The following is a 25534-nucleotide window of genomic DNA, read 5'->3' as shown; positions in this document are numbered from 1 at the left end:
TGGTAGGAGAATTCTCCCCTTTTAATTTAATAGTGTGATTTATATTGGGAGAAAGTAAGAACAAATCACACATTGTGATCATCTGAAAGCTTAAGAAGCGAGTATTCTGAGCCCCTCACCTTTTAGAGTTGCTCGCTGTTTTAGAACGTAATTATCACTTGTTTCATCACAGGCTACATTTAAATTAGTTTTCTGGAATTGAAAGGAAAAACACACACAAGAGTTGTTGAGTGAGCGAGACCCTGCTAGGGATGTGAGCAAGGCTGGGTGACGGTTTTGTTTTCTGCAGCCTAACCACCAGCAGTTACAATGGGGTCCTGGTTTCATTGTTCTTTGTCTCCTGAGCTCAGGCCTCAGGAAACTTGGGAGCATGGGGTTCTACGAAGGTGAGAAGGCCACAGAGCCGGGCCATTTTGTACCAGCCTCTGGTCCCCTGCCCTGTGTATCAGGTGACCAGCTCTTGCCAGGGGTATGTTCCAAGGTAGAACATCTGCAACTATTTTGCTGTGGAAATTCATTTTACTTTAGCTTTTTGTTTGTGGGAGAGAGGGAGGAGAGAGGGAAAGAGGGAAGGAGAGGGGTAGTGGAGAGGGAGAGAAACTGGGGAGGAGCCCGATGAATAAAACAGGCCCAGGTGAGCCCAGGAGAGCTCCTGAGAGAGATCTGGGCAGTTTGCATTTCTTCTAATTACAGTGTGTGAAGGGAAGGTGTGATTATACCCTCCTTCCCTCCAGCTCCCCACCCTTGTTTCTCTGTCTTCTCCTGGAAGGATTGTTTTACTTGGCTGTTTATCTTCTGGAGCCTGCACATGGCTTTGTTTGGGAAGGCAGATTTCTCTTCCTTCCTCCTTCCCTTCCCTATTGTCTGCATGGCCTTCTCCTAGGGAGCTTAGGTTTGTTGCTGTGAAGATTTAAAAACACACACAACACAACAAAAAAACATGCCATAAGATAAAAGGAAATTCCCTCTGGGATTGTGAGGATGTTGCAGAAAACGGGGTTTTGTCATGCAGAAATTAGATCCAGACTTAGCACTTCTGCATGCATACAAGTATATAAAACCAGCCTTACCAGGGATTGCTTCTGGCTCTGTTTTATCTCCATATATGTTAACATTTATTCAGGGACTGTTTATATTGAGTGGTATCTATGTATTGGATATTGAGTTCATTCGAACTACTTTCTAGTCTTGCTCAGCAGCATCAGTTTGTCCTGCAAAATAGTCTCTCTCCCTTTTCTGTTTTTTAATGAACTTAGGTATTAGGCCCCTGCCCCCCATGGACTTTGAGTTTTAACACTTTTAACACTTCAGCCGTGGACATTTAATTTTAAAACCAGAGTCTGGAAATGATTTTACTTTCTCCATTTGTTCCCTCCCTCTCCCTCCCTCCCTCCCAATCCCTCCCTCCCTCTCTCTTCTTCCCTCTCTCGCTCCCTCCTTCCCTTTTCCTTCCTTCTCTTTCCCTCCCTTTCCCTTTCTCTCCCTCCCTCCTCCCTCTTCCTCTTTCTCTCTTTACCTTCCTGAATATTGCATGTTCTAAGCTCTAAGGAGGTATTTCCATCACTTTGCTTTATCTTGCCCTTTCTGCATATAAAAAAGTAATAATGCTGTAGATTCTTTTAATTTCAGAATATTGTATACAGGGTGTGTTTTCATCCTAACTATGTGAATCCCTACTCACTGGAAGAATGTTTATTTACCCTTAATAAAATAGGAAACCCATTCTTAAAGTTCTCCTTCATTTGTTGCTATTTATATGATCTTTCGGGACTCTTAGCATTTCACCCATTTGTTTGCAAAGAAGTCTGGAAACATAACAAAGTGGAATATATTTAGTAAGTGACCAGAGGAAACTCACTACTGTCCTTTTGTCACCCAGTCTCCATTTTCATAAGCGTCTGTGGGATGCCTACACTCTGCTAAGGAATGTGTTAGGTCTTGGGGTTGATCTTTGTCACCTCTGACTCTGTCTCTTTGTCCTTCTCAACAGTTTCTAATACAGAATATATCATATATACATGAATGTGCATGAAACGTGTAATTTATAGTTAAAAGATAAACCCAATCACAATTTCTCCCAACCTAAGAGGTCATCACAAGCATAATTTGTTTTTAAAAAATATTTGACTACATATGTGTGCAATTCTAAACAAATTCACTTAGTTATGTGTGCTGCCCCCCCCCCCCCCCTTATATAATTAGAATGACCCTGTAAATCTTCTGTTGTGTCTTTGTTTATGAGGTCTTTGCAAGCAATGGACATGTCTGAAGAGGCTGTTGTTTCCATGTGATACCAGCTTATCTTAGAGTCTGGGAAATCTTGGCTGAGGGATACATGTGGATGTCCCAGCCTTCCTCTTACCTGCTGCTGCGCTGTTTAGCCTTGGTGACACTTTGGTCTGAGCTTTTTTTTTCTTTTTTTCTTTTTCCACTTAGTATTTTGTTTGTGGTTTTCACCACCTGTTAAAGCCCTCCACCATCCATGCTGTAATGGAAAATTAGGTGTTAGAAAAATTCTGCACAGTTTTGGAGAGTGCAAAGTGGGGGGACACTTCTGGAGATACATAGCTATTTCATTAGGATCTGAACAGCGACTTTAGTTTTGCATTAATAAGCAATTTGCTTAAAGGCTGAGACTTGCTACAAGTCAGCTTTGTTGCAGTGCCAGGTTTCTTTGGATGTTAATCCAGGGACTTTTAGATACACAGAGAAAAAGCTTAAATTGTTCCAATATTGAAACAATACTCTACATTGTACAGAGATGGCTGTTAGAGAGCAACAAAGATCTGAAACAATAGTTTGCCTTATGCACCATCTAAAATTATGAATGAAAATGAATCATCCATATGTATTGCTTTTGATTTTTATTTTATATCTGTTTTGCATGAGAATAGTTGCCTGCTGATTCCTCTTGGCTAATGACTTGGTTTTAATAGAGTGAATTCCAGAATGTAATGGTTTGATGCAGACGCACTCTGCCAAGCAATTGAGCCAACTTGTTTACACCACCCCAAATCCAGCTGGACCGAGCCTGCGCTTCTTCCCGATCACAGTTGAGGGAGAGATGAGTGCACATTTCTGGATGTTTTCTCTCCTTTGAAAACAAACACGTCTTCCATTATGTGGCAGCACTATTAAAGTGACAAGGGATTAATTTTAAATTTTATTTTAATGTCAGCAGCTTTTTCCTGTACTCGTTTTCTCCCATTCTTACTCTGTGTGTCCTTTTAAACTATTGTTTTTCTGATGAGTAACTGATAAACGATTGGCTGACCCCACAGAGAACCTTGGTTTTATTTCCCTGCTGAAAAGCTGTAACCTCTTTGCCAATGCGTAAAGTCACCCATGAGAGTGATTTGGTAGCTTTTTAAAAGGAATATGTAATAGCAGCTGTATCAGGTTTTAAGTTCTATTGAGTAGAGGGTAAAAGGGATGGAAAATAGTAGTCATTCTTGGTATAAAACCTATGTAAAGTTTTCTCGCACTGCACTGCTGAGTTCACAATCGGGAACAATTACCACCAGTTGCTGGAGACTATGATGGGGGCCCTTTTTTCTGTTAGAGGTGCTATACCAGTGATGGCGAACCTATGACACGCATGTCAGAGGTGACACGCGAACTCATTTTTTTGGTTGATTTTTCTTTGTTAAATGGCATTCAAATATATAAAATAAATATCAAAAATATAAGTCTTTGTTTTACTATGGTTGCAAAGATCAAAAAATTTCTATATGTGACACGGCACCAGAGTTAAGTTAGGGTTTTTCAAAATGCTGACACGCCGAGCTCAAAAGGTTCGCCATCACTGCTCTATACCAACAGGAGATGGTTGATATTGGTCCGGGAAGGGGTGGGGTGAGGTAAGGTCCAGAACTAACAGCAGACATCAAACATTGCTCTTGGTGTTCTGTAACAAAAACAACACCAGGAAAAAAATGCATAGAATACACATGCACATATGCATACTGTACTTGTCCAACCAAGAGAAGAACGTGCCTTCTTATAGAGCTGGAAGAATTCCTATATTTCATTTAAGAAGAAAATGGAGAAACAGAGTAACCGCCACATCTTTGTGACTTTCCCGCCTGCAAACTGTTCCGGATCCAACTCCATCCCTCTTTCCTTTCCCTTAGGATCAGAGAAAGACTAATTCTTCTATTGGCTCTCACGAGTCCCAACCCTTCTGGCCTCAGTGAGGGACCTATCAGTGATCTGTTTCTTTCCTAGTTTCCTCTTCTTCCTCCCTGGGGTCTTTCTCTTCATCACGTGCTCATGCACAAGTCTCTCCCACTTTCAAGACAAAAAACAAACCCATCCTTAAACCTTGTGTTCACCTTCAGCTATTAGACACGCTTCCTTGCCATCCAAGGAAGAAGAAGAAAAAGATCGGTATGTTTCTACTTCCCTCCTGCCCATTCTCTTCTTGACCTACTCTCATCTGATTTCTGCTCCCACAACTCCATGGAAATTGTTCTGGACAAGGTTCCTAAATGATATCCTAGTGCACATTCAATGGACACTTTTTAGTCCTCACCTTCGTTCATCTCGGTGCCATTTGGTGCTGACTCCTTAGATTCCTTCTTACACCCCTTGACTCAAATACTTGCTGAATACCCACTCCCTGGGGAATGAGCTACGGATGAGCAACATTGACACGACCTTGATGGAGCTCCCGGTGGTGGGTAGGAGGACTTAAAAGAGTGAGGCAGGTTGTTCGACATAACTAACAGTCCATGATTGCAGCTTGAGAACAGATTGGAAGGGAATAAGGAGAGGATGTAGAAATAGGGGAGGATGTGAACCTGTTGCTGTGGTTTAGGCCAGAGAGGGTGGTTACCCAAATGACGGTGGTGGTTTTGTGATAGGTCAGAAGTGGATAGATCTAGGAGACATTTGGAGAGAAAACTTTCAGGACATGGTGCTAGATTGAAGCAGGGGATGAGGGAGGAGACTTAGAATGCATTGAGGGTGCTTCCCAGGTTTCCAGTTACCCAAGTGGATGGATGGTGCTCCCATTTGCAGGGAGGAAACACTGGAAGAAGACTGGATTCTGGGGTGAGATCATGGGTTTAGTTTTGAATATGTTGAGTGTGAAGGATCTTTGAGGTTTCAGAGAAGAGATAAATTTTAGAAAGTTGCGTATATGGGTCTAGATCTCAGAGGAAAGGCCACTGCTAGAGATATTAGTCTGGACAAGAATGGTCACGTGACGTAGGAACAAACAATATTGTAGAACAAGAAGCCGAAGAGGTCATCGGAACTCTTAGGTCTTCATTAGTTTTCTTCTTTATTACTATAATAACCCATAACTGATCACTGCCTCTAACCTTGTTCAGTTCTGGACATTGCATCCATGATTTTACTAGAGTACCATCCCCTGTTTACCTCTCCAGCCTTGTCTCCCACCGTCCCATCCCCTCACCCACATCCTTATCTTCTCCCATTCCTTCACCCACAGCCAGTAGTCCAGATATATCAAACTACTTCCTTTGAGTGAGCCATTGCCTCTCCCTGACATCCCACTGCTCTTTCTCTTGGCTCCTATTCACCCCTGAGGTGCCGAGATGTCTGTAAATTGACCCTCCTGCCACTACCTTCTTGGTGTGATTAGGTGTTGTGTTGGTGGTTTCATGGCACCACCGTGCATGCTCTGTCAGAGAATCATCTCCCTGTGTGACCTACTCCTCTGTCTGCCTCGCTCTTGGAGGGCTAGGACTTTGCCTTTATTCTCAGTACTAAGCACCATGGTCTCTGCTAATGTATGAATCTACTCCAGTCTTTTCATTAACGATAAAGAAACATTGAAATTGTGTGATTGACCCAGGGATACTGAGTTGGTAACACAAGTGAGTTTGTTAACTCTTAGACTGTTGTTCTTAGAGGAAGGAAAGATAACTGGGAAAGTGATACAAACAAGAGGAGAAGAAAGACAAGAAAACCACTTTAAGGCTCAGTTTCTGTAGAGAAACATTTGAAGTGGGCTGGTTGGTTGGAAATAACTGCCCTTACTCATCTTGTTTTCTAGTTACTTGACTTCAGATGGTCTATTAAAAGAACTGATCATTTATGGGAAAGTATTTAATACCTATTATGTGTTAGACACTGTTTTATGGACGGGGGATATAGCTGTTAACAAAACAGACAGCAAAATCCCTGACTTTTTGGAGCTTACATTCTAACAGGGGAGACAGACAACAGGTAAATAAACAAAGAAGGTAGTAACAGAATATGAAAACTGTTATTATTATAGGTAGATGTCTGTTAGTTGATTTACTATTTAGAATCCATCCTTAAAAGTAACTGCTTTCATTTTCAAACTTCAGAATATAGATTTTGGATGTTAATCCAGGGACTTTTTGTGTCTTTTTGAGTGAACGATTTATTGTTTTCATGGACTTGTAAAGAATTTAAAAGTACAGAGTATATTAAGAAAACTTGCATATAAATGTGTGGACTCTTGTACTTGGTTTATTAACTATGATCAGAGAGTCCAGATGCCTCACTCCATGATACCTTTCTGTTATATTGGGAACTAGCCTTTCTTATAGTATTATTAACTAAAAAAAACAACAGCACTGTCAAATGGTCATTTGGGTTCTGATAGGAATAAAATATATTTAGAATTTAAAAAATTCAATGAATTTTAAAAAGGCTCAAATCAGTAGGTAGGTTGTATGTTCTTCTTCTTTTTTTTTTTTTAAATATATTTTATTGATTTTTCACAGAGAGGAAGGGAGAGAGATAGAAAGTTAGAAACATCGATGAGAGAGAAACATCGATCAGCCGCCTCCTGCACATCTCCCACTGGGGATGTGCCCGCAACCCAGGTACATGCCCTTGACCGGAATCGAACCTGGGACCCCTCAGTCCGCAGGCCGACGCTCTATCCACTGAGCCAAACCGGTTTCGGCTGTATGTTCTTCTTAAACTACTCTGGTCAGACCTTAAAAAATGTTGCCCGAATGGGGTAGATCCTACAATACACCGGGGGCACGTTTTATTGTGAGCTCCTGCCTTGTGATAATAGAGTTACTTGGTGAGGGCAACAAAAGGTAAGCCCTGGGCTTAATGTGGAAGCATGGATCGGAGAATTCTACATGTTGGGTTTTCTTTTTTCTTCCTTTTATTTTTATTGAGGCATTGTTAATATGGGGAAATCTTAGGGGCATGGCTTCATTAATTTTTTCCTGTGTTTATACCTTTCCTAACCACCACCTAGGGTCCTAGATCAAGACAGAGAACTTTTCCATTGCCCCAGAAAGGTCCTTCAAGTTTCCTTGCTAGTCAATACACACCCTTCCCAAGATAACCACTGTTCTGACTTCTACATTCATAGATTAGTTTTGCCTGCTCTTGAGCTTCATGTAAATAGAATCATTTGATTCCAACTTCTTGTGCTCAACATCTTTTTAAGAGTCATCTATGTTGTTGCAGGGATCAATAGTTTTGTATTGCTGTGCTGTAGTCTGTTGTATGATTATGTCACACTTTGCTTATCGATTTGTTATAAATTCTCCTGGGCTAGAGACTATAGGCAAAGGCTGACAACTCCATCATTATATCAAGAGTTTATTATGGGAACTTACATGCTAGGGTTGTCTTGGGAAGTGGTGGCGAGACGACATGGGTGTTCTCCACACTGTCCACACTGCAGTGGCATGGCTGAGGGTGATAGGGGACAGGGCAGGGCGGATAAGGGTCCCGTGGCATCACATGCTCCAGATGAGAGGAACACTTGCTTGCCCCAGGAGGGCCACAACCTGTGAACCAGCACAAACCAGAATGCCCTGGGTCACAGGGTGGGGTTGATCAGACAGTCTCTGTGGGGATTTGGGAAGCAGGCTGTGTTCTGGCCAGGGCCTAGCTCAGTGATGGCGAACCTTTTGAGCTCGGCGTGTCAGCATTTTGAAAAACCCTAACTTATCTCTGGTGCCGTGTCACATATAGAAATTTTTTGATCTTTGCAACCATAGTAAAACAAAGACTTATATTTTTGATATTTATTTTATATATTTGAATGCCATTTAACAAAGAAAAATCAACCAAAAAAATGAGTTCGCGTGTCACCTCTGACATGCGTGTCATAGGTTCGCCATCACTGGCCTAGCTGGGGGATCCGGTCGGCAGTAGTCAGACAGTGGTCATGTCATGGAAGAGTCTCTCCTCCACACTAGTCTAAGGCTGATGGAAATTTGCAGTGTTTCCTGTTTTTAGTAATTATGAATAAAGTTGCTCTAAACATTTTTTTATTGTGGTAAAATATACATAACATAAAATTATTATTTTAACCATTTTTAGGTGTACAGGTCAGTGGTATTAAGTACATCATTTTGTGGTCTGACCTCTGAACATTTTTATACAAGCCTTTTTGTGGACGTCTGCACTCGTTTCTCTTGGATAAATATGCATGGACTGGCTGGGTCAGTGGGTATGTTTAACTTTTTAGAAACTGCTTAACTGCTTTCCAAAGTGGTTGTACCATCCTACTTTCCCACCAGCAGTGTGTAAGGGATCTGGGAATGCTTGGGTCCTCACCGGTACTTGATATGGCCAGTCTTTTAAATTTTAGCCCTACAGGGGGTAAGTGGACAATTTTTTTAAAAAAAATATTTTTTATTGACTCTTTACAGAGAGGAAGGGAGAGGTATAGAGAGCTAGAAACATCAATGAGAGAGAAACATTGATCAGTTGTCTCCTGCACCTCCTCCTCCCCGAGGATGTGCCCGCAACCCAGGTACATGCCCTTGACCGGAATCGAACCTGGGATCCTTCAGTCCGCAGGCCGACACTCTATCCACTGAGCCAAACCGGTTAGGGCTAAGTGGACAATTTTAAGGTGTTTTTTCATTGTTAATTTGTAATTCATTCCTTATTGGAATACCTATTGTAACACTGCTGATTGCTGCTATGTGCAAAAAGACATAGTCTCTATTTTGATGAGTTTATCATCTAAGTTAGAGGCTGGAATATGTACGTGTCTTGTTTAATTTCAGGGCAGAGGCAGTGATTTTGGTATTGTCCCAGAAGGAGTTGTTTTTCCAAACGGGCAAATCCAAGCCATGGAAACCAGGGGCAGCCAGAAACACCAACGTGGCACAGAGGACTCTGTTTAGAAGCACTTTCCTTGAGTATAGTGTTGCTTTGCTTTATTTCTTATTTGGTAATGATTCATCCAACCACTGGCCGGCTAAAATCAAGCTTAGGGCCTAGGCTCTTGGCTCCAGTTTGCTCTCTCTCTGGCCTGTCTGCAATTCTCCCTTTAGGTTCTGTTCGTTTCCCTCCCATTTGGAAAGCCATTCTTGCCCCTTTCCAGTGACACAAAGGCTCTATATTCTTCAGGGTGTAGCTCAACCCCCTTTATAAAAGTCCACTTGAAACTTTTTATAGGCAGGAATTGGATTGTAACCTTGCTTGTCCTCCTTCAGTGCTTATGATGTTTATATCCTCTTTTTAATTTCTGTGGAGTTTGTAGTCTATAATTATTTGGTAGTTTTATCTTTTTATTTTGTAATCTTTAATGTAAATAAAGTGTGACATTAAAAATAAACAAACATAACAAGGTATCCAAGCTTGTCTTCAAAATAGTCACCTTAGAAAATTACACATTTACTCTAATGCTAGGTGATCTCATTCTCAGAACATTGTTGTTGTTTTTAGAAATTGCTTTCAAGGTCTGAGATACATTCTTTTGGCTATTTTAAAGTGTGGCCAGTAATTACACACACACACACACACACACACACACACACACACACACACATTTACAGAGCATCTATTTTTGCTAGGCACAGTTCTATCTGAGTGTGCCTATAAAATGATGAGCTAGTTTTTCTGACAGGGGCCAGGGATGAACCTGCAACTGAGGTACATGTCCTTAGCTGGGAATCGAACCCATGACCCTTTGGTCTGCAGGCGAACACTCTATCCGCTGGGCCAAACCCGGAAGGGCTAATCAGTGACGATTATTTTTTGAATAAGTAAGCTCAAGTCATTCTAGAATGACTACTTTGAAAATGTTGACAATCATTTGTATGTTTATAAAAAAATAAAAATTTCAATTTCACTGCTACATACACACATATGCATGTATATATACTGTAAATATACACAAATATAATCTGCATTATTTATATTATGCATACGTATGAAATCACTACATCTGAGGCGTGTGTTTCTTGGGTGGCATGGAGTCTACCGGCTTTTAAACGGTATCTCTCTGCCAGCCGCACATGGCATTGCTTGTGACCATGATAGGCACTGAGTACACGTGTGATTGGAGACCACAGAGCCCTTAGTTTAGAGGGCTGAGATAATCAGGTTGTCTTTTTTGGTTCAGCTTTGCTCACTCATTATATGTTGCACAGAGCATTGGCTGCTGGTGAAGTTCTAGCAACCCTTCACCTCATTTTATGGAAGAGGTGAAAGCTACCCCACATCTTATCTGTAAGTGATCTTGTTGTAGAGTGAATCCCCCATTTCCATTGAAACAGGCTTGGAGAAGGGGTAGTCACAGCTCATAGCTTCCACAGTGGTGTTTGGAGAACAGTTCAGGGAGTGTTGGTGGCACTTTAAAATACTTACTACTGCCTTTAAAGATCATCACATCTCCAGCTGTGCTAGATCTCATGTGTCATGAGAAAACAACAACAAAAAACTTGCAGCTCCTGTCCTACCAGGGCTTATCTTGTAATAATGAGGGAGTCAGGGAACCTGTGGTGATGTGAGTGACAGCATGACAGCACTCGGACACATACACATCCTACTGGGATTCCCGTTGTTTTGATTTAGTGCCGTGTGTGTGTGTGTGTGTGTGTGTGTGTGTGTGTGTGTGTTGTACAGTTTATTTTTTGGCTTCAGAAAAATTTTCCTTCCCCGTTTGATTCATTGTCCCAGCCATTACAGCTGTAACGGTTGCTTGTCTAATTCTTGTAATGACCAAGTCTACTGAGGCTCTTGGAAAGATAAAGAGCTGCCATATTAACTCTCCTCAATGTTGACTCTGTAGCTGCTGCAGGTTTTTAAAGATGATAGTTTTGAAAACTAATGTTGTATTTAAAAAAAGTTAATCCTCGACCAAGGATATGTTTATGCTTATTGATTTGAGAGAAGAGAGAGGGAGAGGGGAGAGAGGGAGAGACAGACAGACAGACATCACTTGGTTGCCTCTTGTATGCACCCCAACCAGGGACTGGACCTACAATCCAGGTATGTGCCTTGACTGGGAATTGAACCCACAACCTTTTGGTATATGGGACGATGCTCCAACCAATTGAGCCACATCGGCCAGGGCAAATTTTTGTGTGTTTTTTAAAAATAGCTTTACTAAGATATAATTGCTAGACCATAAAATTCACTCTTATATAGTGTAGTTTCAGTCGTTTTTGTATATTCACAGTTTGCGAACATCATCACAATGTAAGTGTAGGACATTTTCATCTCTCTCAAAAGAAATCTTGTACCCATTAGCAGTCACTAATTCCCCTCTCCTCCTAGGCCACTAGTAACCTATTCTACTTTCTGTCTCTATAGATCTGCATATTCTGGACACTTCATATAAATGGAATTATACAATATATGGTTTTTGTGACTGGCTTCTTTCACTGAGCATCATGAAAGGTTCACGTATGTTGCAGCATGTTATCAGTCCTTCATTCCTTTTTAGTGCCAAGTGATATACCACATTTTATTTAACCTAAAAGATAATGTTTTTAAAGCAGTAACAGCTCCTGGATCAAGGTGGGTTGAGCGGTTATACAGGTTACTCTGCCTTCCTCACTCTTGTTCAGCTGTGAAAAAGCAGGAGAAGAACATGCCACCTGGTTTGCTGATTGGTGCTTGAATCCCAGCAGGATGTCCTAGTCCCAGCCCTGTGATATAGCCCCTCCAGAGCAAGAGCAGGGCTTAGCTTTAGTATCTGAGGGATAATTTCTGCTCACGGTTGACTGGCTCTGTGTTTATTCTGTTCAGCATTGCTCACACATTTGTATGTTGCATGAGCAATGCCTATTTGTGAAACTGGTCGGCTCCTTGCTCTCAAGAAATCTGCACTTTAGATATGGTGATACACACACACACACACACACACACACACACACACACACGTATGCACATTGTATGTATGTATATGTATATACATAGCAGTGAAATTGGATTTTTCATTTTAGATCTCTGCGTTCACATGGATGTCTATTCATCATCTATGGATATATCTGTATTTAGGAAATTTATATGATCTATAAATACCTATAAATTATATGTAAATGTTTAAAATAGCTATCTAGATATATAGATATATATCAATAAAAAGTCTTTGGCATTTTCCATCCTGTACTTTCGAAGACTTCAGAAGCAACTATCACTCAACCTACATCATAATGGATTATAAACTCCTCAGTGCTTTATGGTCCTGGCCTCTGTTGTCATGGGGTCAAATAAGATCAACTGCCAGGTGCTAGCGGTCCTACTGAGGATGCCTCCTCCCAGGATCTGCAGGAAATGTGCTGCGTTGATGAATTAGCTCATACAAGTGGCAACATCATGCGCTCAGGAGCCTGAAGTCGCGTTTGAAAAACAATCTGCTACAAAAGAAAAAGCCTCTGGCACTTTGGAATTTTCAGAAACCTTTGAAAGTTAGCACGAGATTCTTTCTAAATTATTTTATTTCTTAATTATTTTGATTTTATTTCTTGTTTCAAAAATATTTACAGAATGAAGTGAGATTTTTAACTGGTGGATCCACCAAAGAGCGTTTTGGTTTCTGACACCGGTTCAGCTCCACCCTCAGTTTACCTCCCCGGCATCTCCGAGAGCCATCAGGGTGGCTTTGTGGCCGGCCTGAGTTTAATCTAGAGCAGCTAACGGGGAGAATGCCGGCAGTTTCCTGCTGAGCAAGTTGAGAGTAGTTTTTGTTTTTTAATATATTTTATTGATTTTTACAGAGAGGAAGGGAGAGGGATAGAGAGTTAGAAACATTGATGAGAGAGAAACATCGATCAGCTGCCTCCTGCACACCCCCTACTAGGGATGTGCCCGCAACCAAGGTACAGGCCCTTGACCGGATTCAAACCCGGGACCCTTCAGTCCGCGGGCCAACACTCTGTCCACTGAGCCAAACCGGTTAGGGTGAGAGTAGTTTTTACAGTTACAGTAGACGTACTTTTTGCTTCCTTCCCGGCCCCTCTCATTTTTCTAGACTGAGACATTTACAAATTAGTGGTCATGGGCTCTGTCTGCAAGGTTTTTATTGGAGATCTTGTGGGTCTGACTCGAAGCTTTTGGTGGGGGTGAGTTTGCTTTCGCAAAAGACGTAGGAAGTTTATGGCAGTACATGCATTAGAGGGAATGTAAGGCAGCAGATGGTGGGCCCATTTTCTATATGGGGAAGCGGGGGCACCTGTGCAGTCACTTAGCTAAGGTTCTAACCTCTAAAAAGGTGAACATTGAGCCCTAGCTGGGTTGGCTCAGTGGATAAGAGTGTCAGACTGCAGATTGAAGGGTCCTGGGTTTGATTCTGGTCAAGGGCACATACCTCAGTTGCAAACTCAATCCCTGGCCCTGGTCTGGGCGTGTGCAGGAAGCAACCAGTCGATGTGTCTCTCTCACATTGATGTTTCTCTCTCTCTGTCTCTCCCCTACCCTTCCACTCTCTCTCGAAATCAAGAGGAAAATATCTTTGGTGAGGATAAACAAAACAATAACATAAAATAAAATGGTGAACATTTAAAAAATTAGTTCGAGAAATACACAGTTGTTTGAAAACAGAGGTCATCGCTCCGAAAGGCGATCTCCAGCTGTTTTCCCTGCAGGTTCTCCAGGCATTTCCTGACGTGAGCATTGAGTTCTCCCTCCCATTGCATCACTGCCAAACACCCTGTAGGCAGTTGGAAATGTTTGATTGGTCATAGTATTGATCAGTTTTGAAAGTGGAAGAGGCACAAGAGACGATACATGCTAGTATGCATTGGATCTTCTGGGGAGCATGCTGTAATTACAGATTTTTAGGGTCCCAGGACAATGTTTTCATTAGGACTGGGGTCAAGCCTGGGAGTATGCATTTTAAATATGCATCTCAAGTGATTCTGATAGAGGTGGCCCAGGCATCACACTTTGAAAAGTATTTCACTACTAGTAAATGCTGAGTAGGAGCAAATGAGAAACAATAAGGAAAATTTCTATGGATTGAAGAAAGTAACCTGAGGGCCACTTTTGCTTTAAATAGGAGCTCAGTAGATCATGATCAGACTTAACCAAAAGTTAATTTATTCCCATATTTTCACACAAAGTCAGTGTCACCTCGATAGTCATTGAAATAGGTCAGCAACTTATGGAAAATCCTGAGATAAAGAATATAATTTCTCTTCAATATACAACATGTATTTTTTAAAGCGTTACTAAAATCCTTTGGTACTTCTACTTCATAGAACCTTTCTTCTGTTTCTTCCAGCAAATTTAGTGCCGTGACATTATCCCAATAGATGATCTGCTGTCTTAGTGAGATAATTAGATTGTGTGTAGAAAGCTAGGACTTGGATATGTGTGCGTTGGTGTCACTTTCTCCATCTGGGATTATCACCTCTGTGCTTTTTGCCACCTTTGAGAGTGTGAAAATTTAACGTGAGAATCTTCAACAACGTCCATCTACCGCTGGCAAGAAAGGTTGAAACATTAGCCGCTTAAGGTATTTGTTGAAATAATCGAGTGCTTAAGTAAGTAGGTCTTTCCAACCTGAACAGCTCTGAATGAGGGTAAGGAAGAAAATGCAAGTCTTTGAGGCCTCAGTTTTCAGTGCAGCAGATGGAAACCTCTCAATTACTTGAGCTCCCATCTGCCTCTCTGATTTGGCTGGGTTTGTGCCTTACTGTGCCGTGGAATTACTGATCTGTAATCCCTGGAAAGCATGGTTGAAGTGAGATTGACAAAGTGCTAGACCTAAAGGTTAATGGCACAGAGAGGAGCGGGGGGAGCCAGGATAACTAGTGACATATTAAGTGTCAGTGGTGGCAAACCTCTCATCCATTTAATTTGCTAGAAGTTAGTATAGTAGACCCCTAAATTAAAAAGTTTCAGTTTTGCTTTATTTCTTTATTAGTCTAATTCCCACTGACCGTGTGTCAAGGCTAAAACAATTTAGGAGCATTCTAGCATGGGAGCAGTTTTAACCATCATTGTCAGCACGGTTTTATTTATTTATTTATTTATTTAGTTTTAAAAAATATATTTTATTGATTTTTTACAGAGAGGAAGGGAGAGGGACAGAGAGTTAGGAACATCAATGAGAGAGAAACATCGATCAGCTGCCTCCTGCACACCCCCCACTGGGGATGTGCCCGCAACCAAGGTACATGCCCTTGACCGGAATTGAACCTGGAACCCCCTAGTCCGCAGGCCGACGCTCTATCCACTGAGCCAAACCCATCAGGGCAGTCAGCATGGTTTTAAAGAAAATAGGTTGGCAAAACACATGTAGGTCTTACAATTTATTACTAGTGTGACCTGGTATTTCTTTATGGAGCTCAATAGAGCTGTTCTAAAATTTGGAGATTGGAAGTGGGGAATATTGTTTGTTACTATAACTTCATTTACTTGATTCTTTGCAAAGTTGTATGTGTATCCAGTTGCTTACATGAAAATAGTTTGGAGAGTAGTATTAGCTCAATTATGAGCCTTACCGATGGCACCTGTAGGGCCGTCATTGAATGTTCGAGTGCCGGCTTTGTGTCCAATGCTAGGGAGCATTCACTGCAGAAAACAATGCAGCTTCTCTCAGCAAGCCGACCATCTAGCATGGCGTCGTCTTTATAAATAGTACTAGCTACCTTGTAAGAAACAAATTGGCATCATGCATGTTGTAAATTAAGATCTTTACAGAGACTGAATTGTGTGTGTGTGTGTGTGTTGGCGGGGGGGCGGTGTTTGGAACCTGGGGGTGAGGAGAGGAAGGGATGGAATTCTAGGTGAAGGCAATCAACAAGAGCAAATGCTTAAAGATGGCTAAGTATACGTGAGTATTTGCTTTCCAGCTTGAATGTTGTCATTGGCTCCCCATAGCCTGCAAAAGAAAGCCCAAACTCTTCCTTTAGCGAGGCCAAGTAGGAGAGGCTGTCCAGAATATCCACACTGGAGAGCAAAGTGGCTGTAAGATTGAAAGAGGAAGGGCACGGGGACTTTGTCCTCAGCTGGTCTGCATAGCAGGCGAAGTTGAACTTACACTGAGTATGAGTTGATTTGAAAGGGGTCTTGGAGGCCTAAAGCCCAACCTGTCTCCCGTCACCGCTATTAACGGGGTCTTCGTTCATCTGCCCTTGTCTCTGGTGCTCCCTCTCCTTTGGCCTGTCAACTGCAGGGACCCAGTGCTGCTGTGCTGGTTCCTGCCACTCAGCACCCACTGCTCCTTGGCCTGCAGGGTTTGCTCACAGGCAAACTCCCGCCCATCCTTCCAGGCTCTGCTGGAGCGCGATCTGCTCCATTAAGCCTCTCTGAATGGTGTGGGACCTTGGGCCAAACGTGCTAAGCCACTTTTGGCCTCTGTTTCCTTCTCGGTAAAATGAGACTTCATAGGTAATTAGAGGATGACACAAATTCACGTATATAGAGTTTTTGGAACATGTCCCGGCACCAAATCCGTGCTCCTATGTGTTACCCATCATCCTGATTATTAATTTCAGGCAGAAAGGGTGGCCCCTCCCTCTTTGCTTCCTCTGTGCTTTCGTTACTAACAGTAAATTATGGGGGCGGGGGGGGGGGGAACCTATAAATTCCCTGAAAAACTTCCCGTTTGGTCAAAACTATATAGGTAAGGTTGTTCCATGTGGCAAAGGGAGTGGGGTGGGGAGCGTACATGTATTTACCCCTCTTATAGTCATTCCAGGAGGGTCTGTTTGAGGAAGGAGATTAGACTAAATAACCGAAGGGCCCCCTATGATGTAAAATCTTTACTGCCTAAAGGAGCTTCCGTTTGTATGGCGTACGGGTGTGAGGGTGGGCACAGGGAATGGCAGGGCAGGCTGAGGGGACTCTTGTGGAATAATAAAGGACTTGGTTTCCCCGCTCTTCCTCCCATCCCCATCCTGGCTCTGCACCAGCTCCATTCTCCCTAAAGCCGCAAGCACATCTGGGGGTCCCCCTGCCTCAACTCATTAATAATCTGCTGGGCATAAGACTGACGGCTACTCCCAGGCTCTCTCATAATTAAGATTGATTTCATTACACACCTCAGGCATAAGGGAAACTGTTTAAATATAATTGTACACTGTTTCAGTGGTGCCAGCTTCCTCAGCAGTCCCTGGACCTTATTAAACGTTTTCATTTTTGCAAGTGCGGAAATGATGTATGCCGCTTTATAATTTGGGGTTGTTCGCTCTTTACAGCCAGAAGGAAAACATTCCAGTTTGTGTTCATCCTTGCGTTTCTGTTTTGCACCATGAGCATACACATAACCGGCCCTAGGAATGCCACGCAGCCCGTCACACCGCCATCCACACCGCAGAGCCAGGGACTTGCTGTTATGTTAGCTCACCGAGCGCTCTGCCTTTGAAGTGGAGGGCAGGCAGGCCTTTCATCTTCCATCATTTTCACTTAATGACAGCCTGGCCTTTGATCAGCTCAATTTTCCTCTCCTTTTTTGGCTTCATAATGAGTCACTTGGAGGTAAGGAGAGACCTGAAGTGGGCCCCCAAACAGCCACAACTTTTATGAGCACAGTGGTTGTTTGACCTTCATATCTTAGGTAAATACACCAGAGGGAGTCGGCCCTTCCTGGCTGCTCATTGATAAAATTTGCTCACTGGATAACGTAAACTTGAAAAGAAAGGGGGGGGGGGGTGGACAGGATTGAGAGAAGTGGAAATAAAAGAGAAGCAACACAGCCCTCCCCCATCATTTTAAATGGTTGCCATAGGATTTGGGGAACCCCCTTCACACGGGCATATAAAACTTCTCAGCATCATAAGGGTGTATTGTGTTTTGGAAACACGCCAAATTCTACATGCCAGTGGAGTACTTATTTTCAGATTAAATTTTATGACTTCTTAGTCTGTTATTTAATAATCTCTTTTCTTGGAACTTGGTAAGGTTAAAAAAGTTCTTGACTGAATAGAATTTTTGCATAAGAATCTTAAGATTCCCAATTAATTTTAAAATCTGGGGAATAAAACTGCAGTAGCTCCTTGGAAGAGCAACTCACAGATTCACATATTCTTTGGTTATGCTGCACAATGTTACTAATAAGAAATAAAAATATATTTTGGGCCGAAACCGGTTTGGCTCAGTGGATAGAGCGTCGGCCTGCGGACTGGGGGTCCCAGTGGGGGATGTGCAGGAGCCGGCTGATCGATGTTTCTCTCCCATTGATGTTTCTGACTCTCTGTCTCTCTCCCTTCCTCTCTGTAAAAAAATCAATAAAATATATTTTAAAAAAATATATATATTTTGGTATTAAATACTCTTATCCATATATGAAATTAGCTGTTTGCCTCTCCAGTAAATCTCCAAAAAATGTTTTAATATTCTTTCAAGCTAGTCAATATGTTTTTAGACTTCTGTTCCAGTAGTCTCTTAGTTATGGGTTGGAGATTGCAAACATCTTTTAATAATAGCTTATGTAAACTACAATCAACACTAATAAAAGAGAAAAATGGTAATTGGCGTACGAGCTACCCTTTTCATTGGCTAATCAGGGCTATATGCAAATTAACTGCCAACTAAGATTGGCAGTTAACTGCCAACAAGATGACGGTTAATTTGCATATGTAGGCATAATGCAGGGAGGTGAAAGGGAAAGCAGGAAGAAGCCCCCTGCTACTGACAGTGATTGGAAACCCAGGGGGGAGCTAAGAGCTGGGGGGCAGGGCAAAGGCGGCCCTGGGGCCGCCTTTGCCCTGCCCCCCAGCCATGATCAGAGAATCAGGTGCCTTTTCCGCCCTGGCCAGTGATAGCAGGAAGTAGGGGTGGAGCCAGCGATGGGAGCTGGGCACGGTCGAAGCTGGCAGTCCCAGGAGCTAGGGGTCCCTTGCCTGGGCCTAAAGCGAAGCCCACGATTGTGGGGCCGCTGCAGCTGCGGGTCCCCGCTGCCCGGGCCGGACGCCTCAGCCAGAGGCGTCCTGCAGGGGCAGGTGCGGAGCCCGCGCGATCGCGGCACCCCCCCCACCCCCCCCCCCACCCCCCCCCCCCCCGCTGCCACTGCAGGTCCCCGCTGCCCGTGCCGGACGCCTAGGCCAGAGGCGTCAGGCCTGGGCAAGGGGCTGATCCTGCGATTGGAGGGTGATGGGGGTCAACGCCTGAGGGCTCCCAGTATGTGAGAGGGGGCAGGCTGGGCTGAGGGACACTCCCCCCCCCACACACACACACCCAGTGCATGAATTTCGTGCACCGGGCCCCTAGTTATTGAATAAAATGTATTCATAATAGGACTCCAATATATACTGCATACTGTGAAAAAAAATCTCAACATAACTATATTTGCTTGGCACCAATTTAATGAAGGATGCCATGTTATAATTTTTTAGAATTGGTTTATTTTAACAGTAGTTTTAAATGAGTCTTTTAAATCACTGTTCAGAAGTTTTCTTTTGTAAGTATGCATTATTATTTGAGGTGTTTGATATTTGTTCTTAACAATTCAGATGTTATCCAGGAAATACCTATTGAACGAATGTCGATTAATCATAAATAATTGAAAGCTCTTAGCACAACCCATGCCACTAAAACAATAGACATCTGTATTATTTTATTTAAAGGAAATGAGTTTTGGTGTACTGAGATTTTCTCCAAGAATAAAGATTATCTTATTAGAATATTAAAGATGTCAACTGACATTAATAAATTTGGATGTAGAGTTTGTTAGATCAACCTATAGAACTTAAATATGGAATTGTGCTGCTAACTCAATCTTTATTTTCCCTCGTACATATTGATAAGCTAAAAATAGTGTAGCTAACTGGCTTTTTCAATTTTATAGTTTCTCAACTTATAAAGAAGAAAAGATCAGACAAGTATTGAGAGAATTATTAGGAAGAGGAGGATGGCCTGTTTTGAAAAGGTCAGGTTGCCATACTCGCTGAAACAAACATTCCAGTTCTCTGATCTTTCCTTAAATGTCTCTTGGGTTTGCCTCTTCTCTACCCTCGAAGATATAGACATTGTTGAGCCTCATCCCCCTTACACAGGTGTCACGGCCCTGTCCCAGCTCAGGTGTGTCCATCCAAGTCATCATCCAGCACAGTGTCCTTAGACCACCTTTCTCTGAAGCTTTGCTTTAGTTGTGTCAACACTTATAATGGCTCCCTATCAGTTGCCTAACACACGTCTAAATGGCTCTGCTTCAGTTCAAAGCCCTTTATTGTCGGGCCCATCTATGTGTTTATTCTAACTCTTTACTACTAGAAGAAATGAGCCCTTTGTCTCACTTAGAGTGACCTCACACACATATGATGTCATTCTTGCTCTCTTCATTTATTCATACAGTTGTCCCCACCTGGAATGCCCAGACCCACCATTTCCAAGTGTCCAAAACTTACCTATCTTTCAAATCCCACTCCTGGCTATTAGAGCTTGAATTGGTGTCTTCCTCATACAAAATGCCCAGAACTTCTCTTTTTTTAATGTAATGAATTTATTTTATCTTCAAATTAATTAATATTTGAACACTTGTCTCCATTTTAATTCCTAATATGGTAATTATTGATAGACATAACCTATATGAGCAAAAGCTCTTTGTGATGCTTAGTGCTTTTTTGTGGTTGTTGTTGAATGATTTTTTTGTTGTTATGTGATTCACATAATTACTTCTCCCATTTAAAGAGCATCTCTTTTATTTTGGAATTTATCATGTTTTTCTTTATTTATCCCCATGACTTATCACTACTACTGGCACCAAAATGAGGCAGAGACCAGATCTCAAACATCATTTTGTTTTCCTTAGTTTCTGTTATTGTCCTACAAACATACTAGGCACTAACATGCTTTTGACTGAACCACATCCCTTCTTCTGCTAGTCCTAATCTCAGGTCATCTTTAAACGGGACTATATTCAACCATTAGCAATTAGCCTTTAAAATAAAAATCTGTGTGTCATTTTCTAAGATGATTTGGCAGGGTTACAAGTTCTGCTTAACTATCCTTTTGGGATGAGGACCATCTCAAGAAGAGAGCTTGGGTGGCAGCCTTCAGAGCAAAGAAAAACAGAGTTTGTCCCTTGGAACCTGGGTCCATGAAGTGGCCTGTTGGCTTACCAGCTTTGTCAAAATGTTTGTAAGCAGTGCTTACAGCTAGGTGACATGATTAAGAGCCACAGTGTATGATGCAGACAATAAGGCTTATAAATATTTTAAGGTCGTAAAGACCAAGGAATGCTGACTTGCCAAAGAAGAATTGGATGAGGAAGATAGGACTTGCACTGTAGCTCAGACCTGAAAGTGAGGGGATGTTTTGCATGGGTGTTAAACAGGAGGGGAGACAGCAAAACCTTCCCAGCATGAGTGAACAGTGGAGTCTGTGAGGAGCGTGAAGACTGGAAAGATGACCCAAGGCTGAGGAGATGGAGGTCTAGGCCAGTGGACCGCGGACCACCGGTTGGCGACCGCTGGTCTAGACTACCAGGTTGAGAAGTTTTATATTGACTCCAGCAATCCAGTCCATCAGGGACTTGAATCTCTCATGGTAAGAGGCTGGGTGACTGTATTGGAAGACTGTCTGCTCAAGGTGAGAAGGAAGAATTGAAAGGATTTTTAGTTAGTGTCAATAGTTTTTATTTGCCCAAACTATACAGGTCACTTATTCAACAAATATTTATTGAGGATTTGCTGTATTCCAGGAAGAGTGTAAGTTTGGCCCTGATCACATGGGGTGTTTTCTTATATTTTTCTCTTATTGTCTTTTATATAAAAATGTTGTGTCCTAAATCAGACCTGTGCTGATTTGTAATCAGGAGTGCTATGTTTTATCCAGCTTAGCTCTAGTCTCTTGCCTAGTAAACAAACAGTGCTTAATAAATGAGCAAGAGATTGAGTGATGGCCCTAACCAGTTTGGCTCAGTGGATAGAGTGTTGGCCTGCGGACTGAAGAGTCCTAGGTTCGATTCCAGTCAAGGGCATGTACCTTGGTTGCGGGCACATCCCCAGTAGGGTGTGTGCAGGAGGCAGCTGATCGATGTTTCTCTCTCATCAATGTTTCTAACTCTCTATCCCTCTCCCTTCCTCTCTGTGAAAAAATCAATAAAATGTATTAAAAAAAAAAAAAAGAGGTTAGTGCCGCTGACTAAATAGTCAGGTGTTGCATGTTTAAAAAAAAAAAAAAGAGAGAGAGAGAGAGATTGAGTGATAAGAAGATGCATATAACCCATATTACTACTATGAAAGGAAAAAAGTTACTTTTTTTTATACTAGAAAAATCTGTGGGCACCACCTTAACCAGGTAATCAGGCTGTTTCACCAGCAATGGGATGTGGTGCCTTCTAGTGTGATACACTGAGGCGTGCACAGTATCACTTCGGTAGTGTTTTTGCCAGAAACATTCAACTTGGATCTGCTCATGAGGTTGGGATTGTAGGACAGCTCATTGGTCTGGATTATTTAAAAACATCAATTTCAAGCAAGGAAAAAAGATAGAATAAGTTTCTTTAGGTCACAGAAAATTAAAGAGACATGACAACTACATTGAGCAGTGTGTGATTCTTAATTGGATGCTGGATTCCCCCAACATGCCACGTCCCCACAAAAGAAATAGCTCAATTGGGGAAATTTGAAAATGGCTTGGATATTAGTGACAATGTGTCAACTTTAATTTTCTTGGCATGTTAATGGTATTGTGGCTGTAAGGAGAATGGCTTGCTCTTAGAAGACTTTTGTTGAAGTAGTTAGGAGTGAAATATATCTACAAGTTGCTTTAAAAAATTGTAGTAAGTATAGCCAAAAAGTTTATGTGTGTAAATAAACTGACAAATGGACTCACGGTGAAGGGAATGGGACATTCTTTGTTCATTCACATTCACATTTTTAGTAGCTTATTTTTTTTTTAAGTAAAAAAAAGTTGGGTAAAATAAAATTCTTAGGTACTTATAGCTCTTTCAGTGATAAAGTTTACATCCTCTTCCTTTACGTCACTCGTTTTTATCAGTCTTTCTGGTTAGCAGCCCACTTGAATTATGTGCTTGCTTGAGTTCTTAATGCTACTTTCACTTTCAGAATTGTGGGGGTCTTTGAACTTTGTGTCCTGTTTTAATCCTTGGAAAATTCACCCGGGCCTTGTGAAACAGCATGTTCAGCAGTGCAGAGCAGTGCAGTGAGTTAATGCAGTTAACTAGTGCACCCATTGTTAAACAGTGCAGTGGAGAGTTGACTTAGGACATTTGTCACGTCCCAGCTACCTGCCCACTCCTGTTGTCGGAGGTTTGGAGCTGATGAGCAGATTTCGTATTCGAAATAGGTAGGCTTGGACATGGCCTTCAGCAGTCCGTAGGCCGGGTTGCGTATGAATTTTGAATTAGTTCCCGGGAACCTCGTCTTACTCCTCAGGGTCTGGGCTAGAATCCATTGCAGAGAACAAGATGCCTCTTTATCTTTTGCGAGGTCATAGCAACAGGTTAGTATTGCTCAGGAGTCTGTAGTTTTTGAGGTGGAGGTGGTCAGTATGAGAATGTCGCTGGGCAGCTCAGCCCAGCTACCAAGTGTCAAAAAGTGGCAGCATGATGCCTTTGGGTTGGGTTTTGAAAGTTGAGAAGAGTGCGAATTGGCCAGGAGGATTTCAGAGGGTATGCTAATGGGGAGAAAGATGAATAAATTGAGAGCTGAGAAGTGTGTACCTGGGGAGGGGGCACTGGCTTATCGAGGACTGGGCACCGAGCCAGATTTCTTGTTTAATCCTTGAGGTAGCTTGGGGCCTCGGTGTGAATTTTCATACATGTGGAAACAGTCACAGGAAGTCAGGTAGTGCCCCTAGATCATCCCGCTGGCTCCTGGTGGAGCGGATTTGGAATGCTCACTGACCCGTGCTCCTTGGCACTGTAGCTCCTGACCTTGTAGATTAGTTGGTGGAAACTGTATATGTGCTAAGTTTATTAGAGGAGAGGAGCTCTCCTGAATAGCAGAACCACCTTTGGAGAAGTTCCCTTTGCCCCTGTCATTTCGTCCTCTAAATGGGACTCGTATCAATGGATTTCAATAACTAGTGTAATAAAAAAATCACCTGCTGTAGGAACTCTGTATGAGTTTTCATTGATTCTCATAAAAATCCCTCAAGGTAGATGAAGAGATAGAGGCTCAAGAGAGATGAAGAGACTTTGCAAGGTCACACCTTTTTTGTGATTGCAGAGCCCACTTCCCGCCCCGTTCCTCTGCCCTGGGCGAGTGTGGTCAGGATTGCAGAGACAAGGCTGTGTGCATGTGGCGTGTTTCTCCCCCCCGACCTCCTACCCTCCCCTTTCCCCCCCCCGCACACACACCATATGCAAGATGTCACAAAGAGGAGCAGACACATGGGATAGCTGTGAACACACAGGCTGTGGTAAGTCCATTCTAGAGGTTTGGAGTGTTATGGGAGATCAGAGGAAGGGAAGTTTAATTTTCCAATCTCTCCTTCCACTCCCCAAGTTCTCCCCCCCCCCCCCTTCTCCATTGGTCAGTGACTGATTCTAAGACTCAGCTGTCCCAGGGTAGGTCCCTGGTCCAGTCATACCCTGCAGGATTCCCTTTAATTAAAGAGTGTTTTGAAAATAGTTACTATCATGTTACCTTAGATGTTGAACCTGCTGCACAAGCTTACAGAGAATTTCTCTGGTATTTTCCCTCACATTTTGAAGAGGTGATACCATTTCCCCAAGCTCTGCTTCATGGCACCCGGAATCCAGCAGAAGGTGGCTCCACTGTTGGAGAGGGTAGATCGAGCATCATTCAGAGATTACTTCTAAACATCTATAATAAAGTCTAACCAGAGAGGAAATTGAGCCCCTAGCAAAGTGCCGGATTCCAATTCTGTCTGTGGACACTTTGCTTTCATAATTCTCTTCCTTCTCGTTAACAGTAACATGTTATAAAAGTAGATTTGCAAGTAAATAGAGTGAAGCATTTCTGACAGGCTCTAAGTGTCTTTTCATTGAGGGTCCTATGCAGTTGGCATTAAAGGTTCCTGAACTGCTTTTACCTTCTTAGGGTTCACGGGTGACGTGTCAGTGCTGAGGCCTCAGATGGGGGCATAGTGAGGGCATGAGCGACCCTGTACTGACGCTCATGCTCGGGCAGACACTAGTAGTTTTCCCGTCTGCCCCGGTACAGTGAGAGCAGGGCTGTACTGCGAGACTCGCCATCCCTGATCTACTCGGAACCCTCTGCAGCCCCGGGACAACCAGCCTGGAGTTGGAGGACCAAGAATTGAAGCCGGTGTGGGTATTAGATCCGGCTCAGGAAACCCAGGGCACAGACAGGTGTTTAATCTTTGAGAATCCCAGTCACGGTTTCTGAAACCGGCACCCCGCCTGACACGGAGATCTGCTGATCTTCAGCCTGCTTACGTCACTGTTAGGTGCCTGAGTTTTCCTTTAAGCTGA

The 25534-nt window shown here is 42.6% G+C and overlaps 1 protein-coding gene across 8 annotated transcripts in view; it reads left to right on the top strand.

Moving 5' to 3' along the window:
- Nucleotides 1-25534, top strand: part of VGLL4 (vestigial like family member 4) — a 146375-nt gene that overhangs the window by 72408 nt on the left and 48433 nt on the right. For 3 of the 8 annotated variants that reach the window (XM_059663594.1, XM_059663595.1, XM_059663593.1), the window contains one exon: nucleotides 11530-11622. The exons of the other annotated variants lie outside the window; for them this stretch is intronic. In XM_059663594.1, the coding sequence (XP_059519577.1) occupies nucleotides 11530-11622 (93 nt within the window). The remainder of the gene's footprint in view (nucleotides 1-11529; nucleotides 11623-25534) is intronic. 8 annotated transcript variants of the gene reach the window in all.

The sequence above is a fragment of the Myotis daubentonii genome, chromosome 14 (genome assembly GCF_963259705.1).
Source record: "Myotis daubentonii chromosome 14, mMyoDau2.1, whole genome shotgun sequence".
Lineage (NCBI taxonomy): Eukaryota > Metazoa > Chordata > Mammalia > Chiroptera > Vespertilionidae > Myotis > Myotis daubentonii.
Note: the sequence above shows the minus strand (reverse complement) of the source record. Positions and strands in the feature narration are given on the sequence as shown.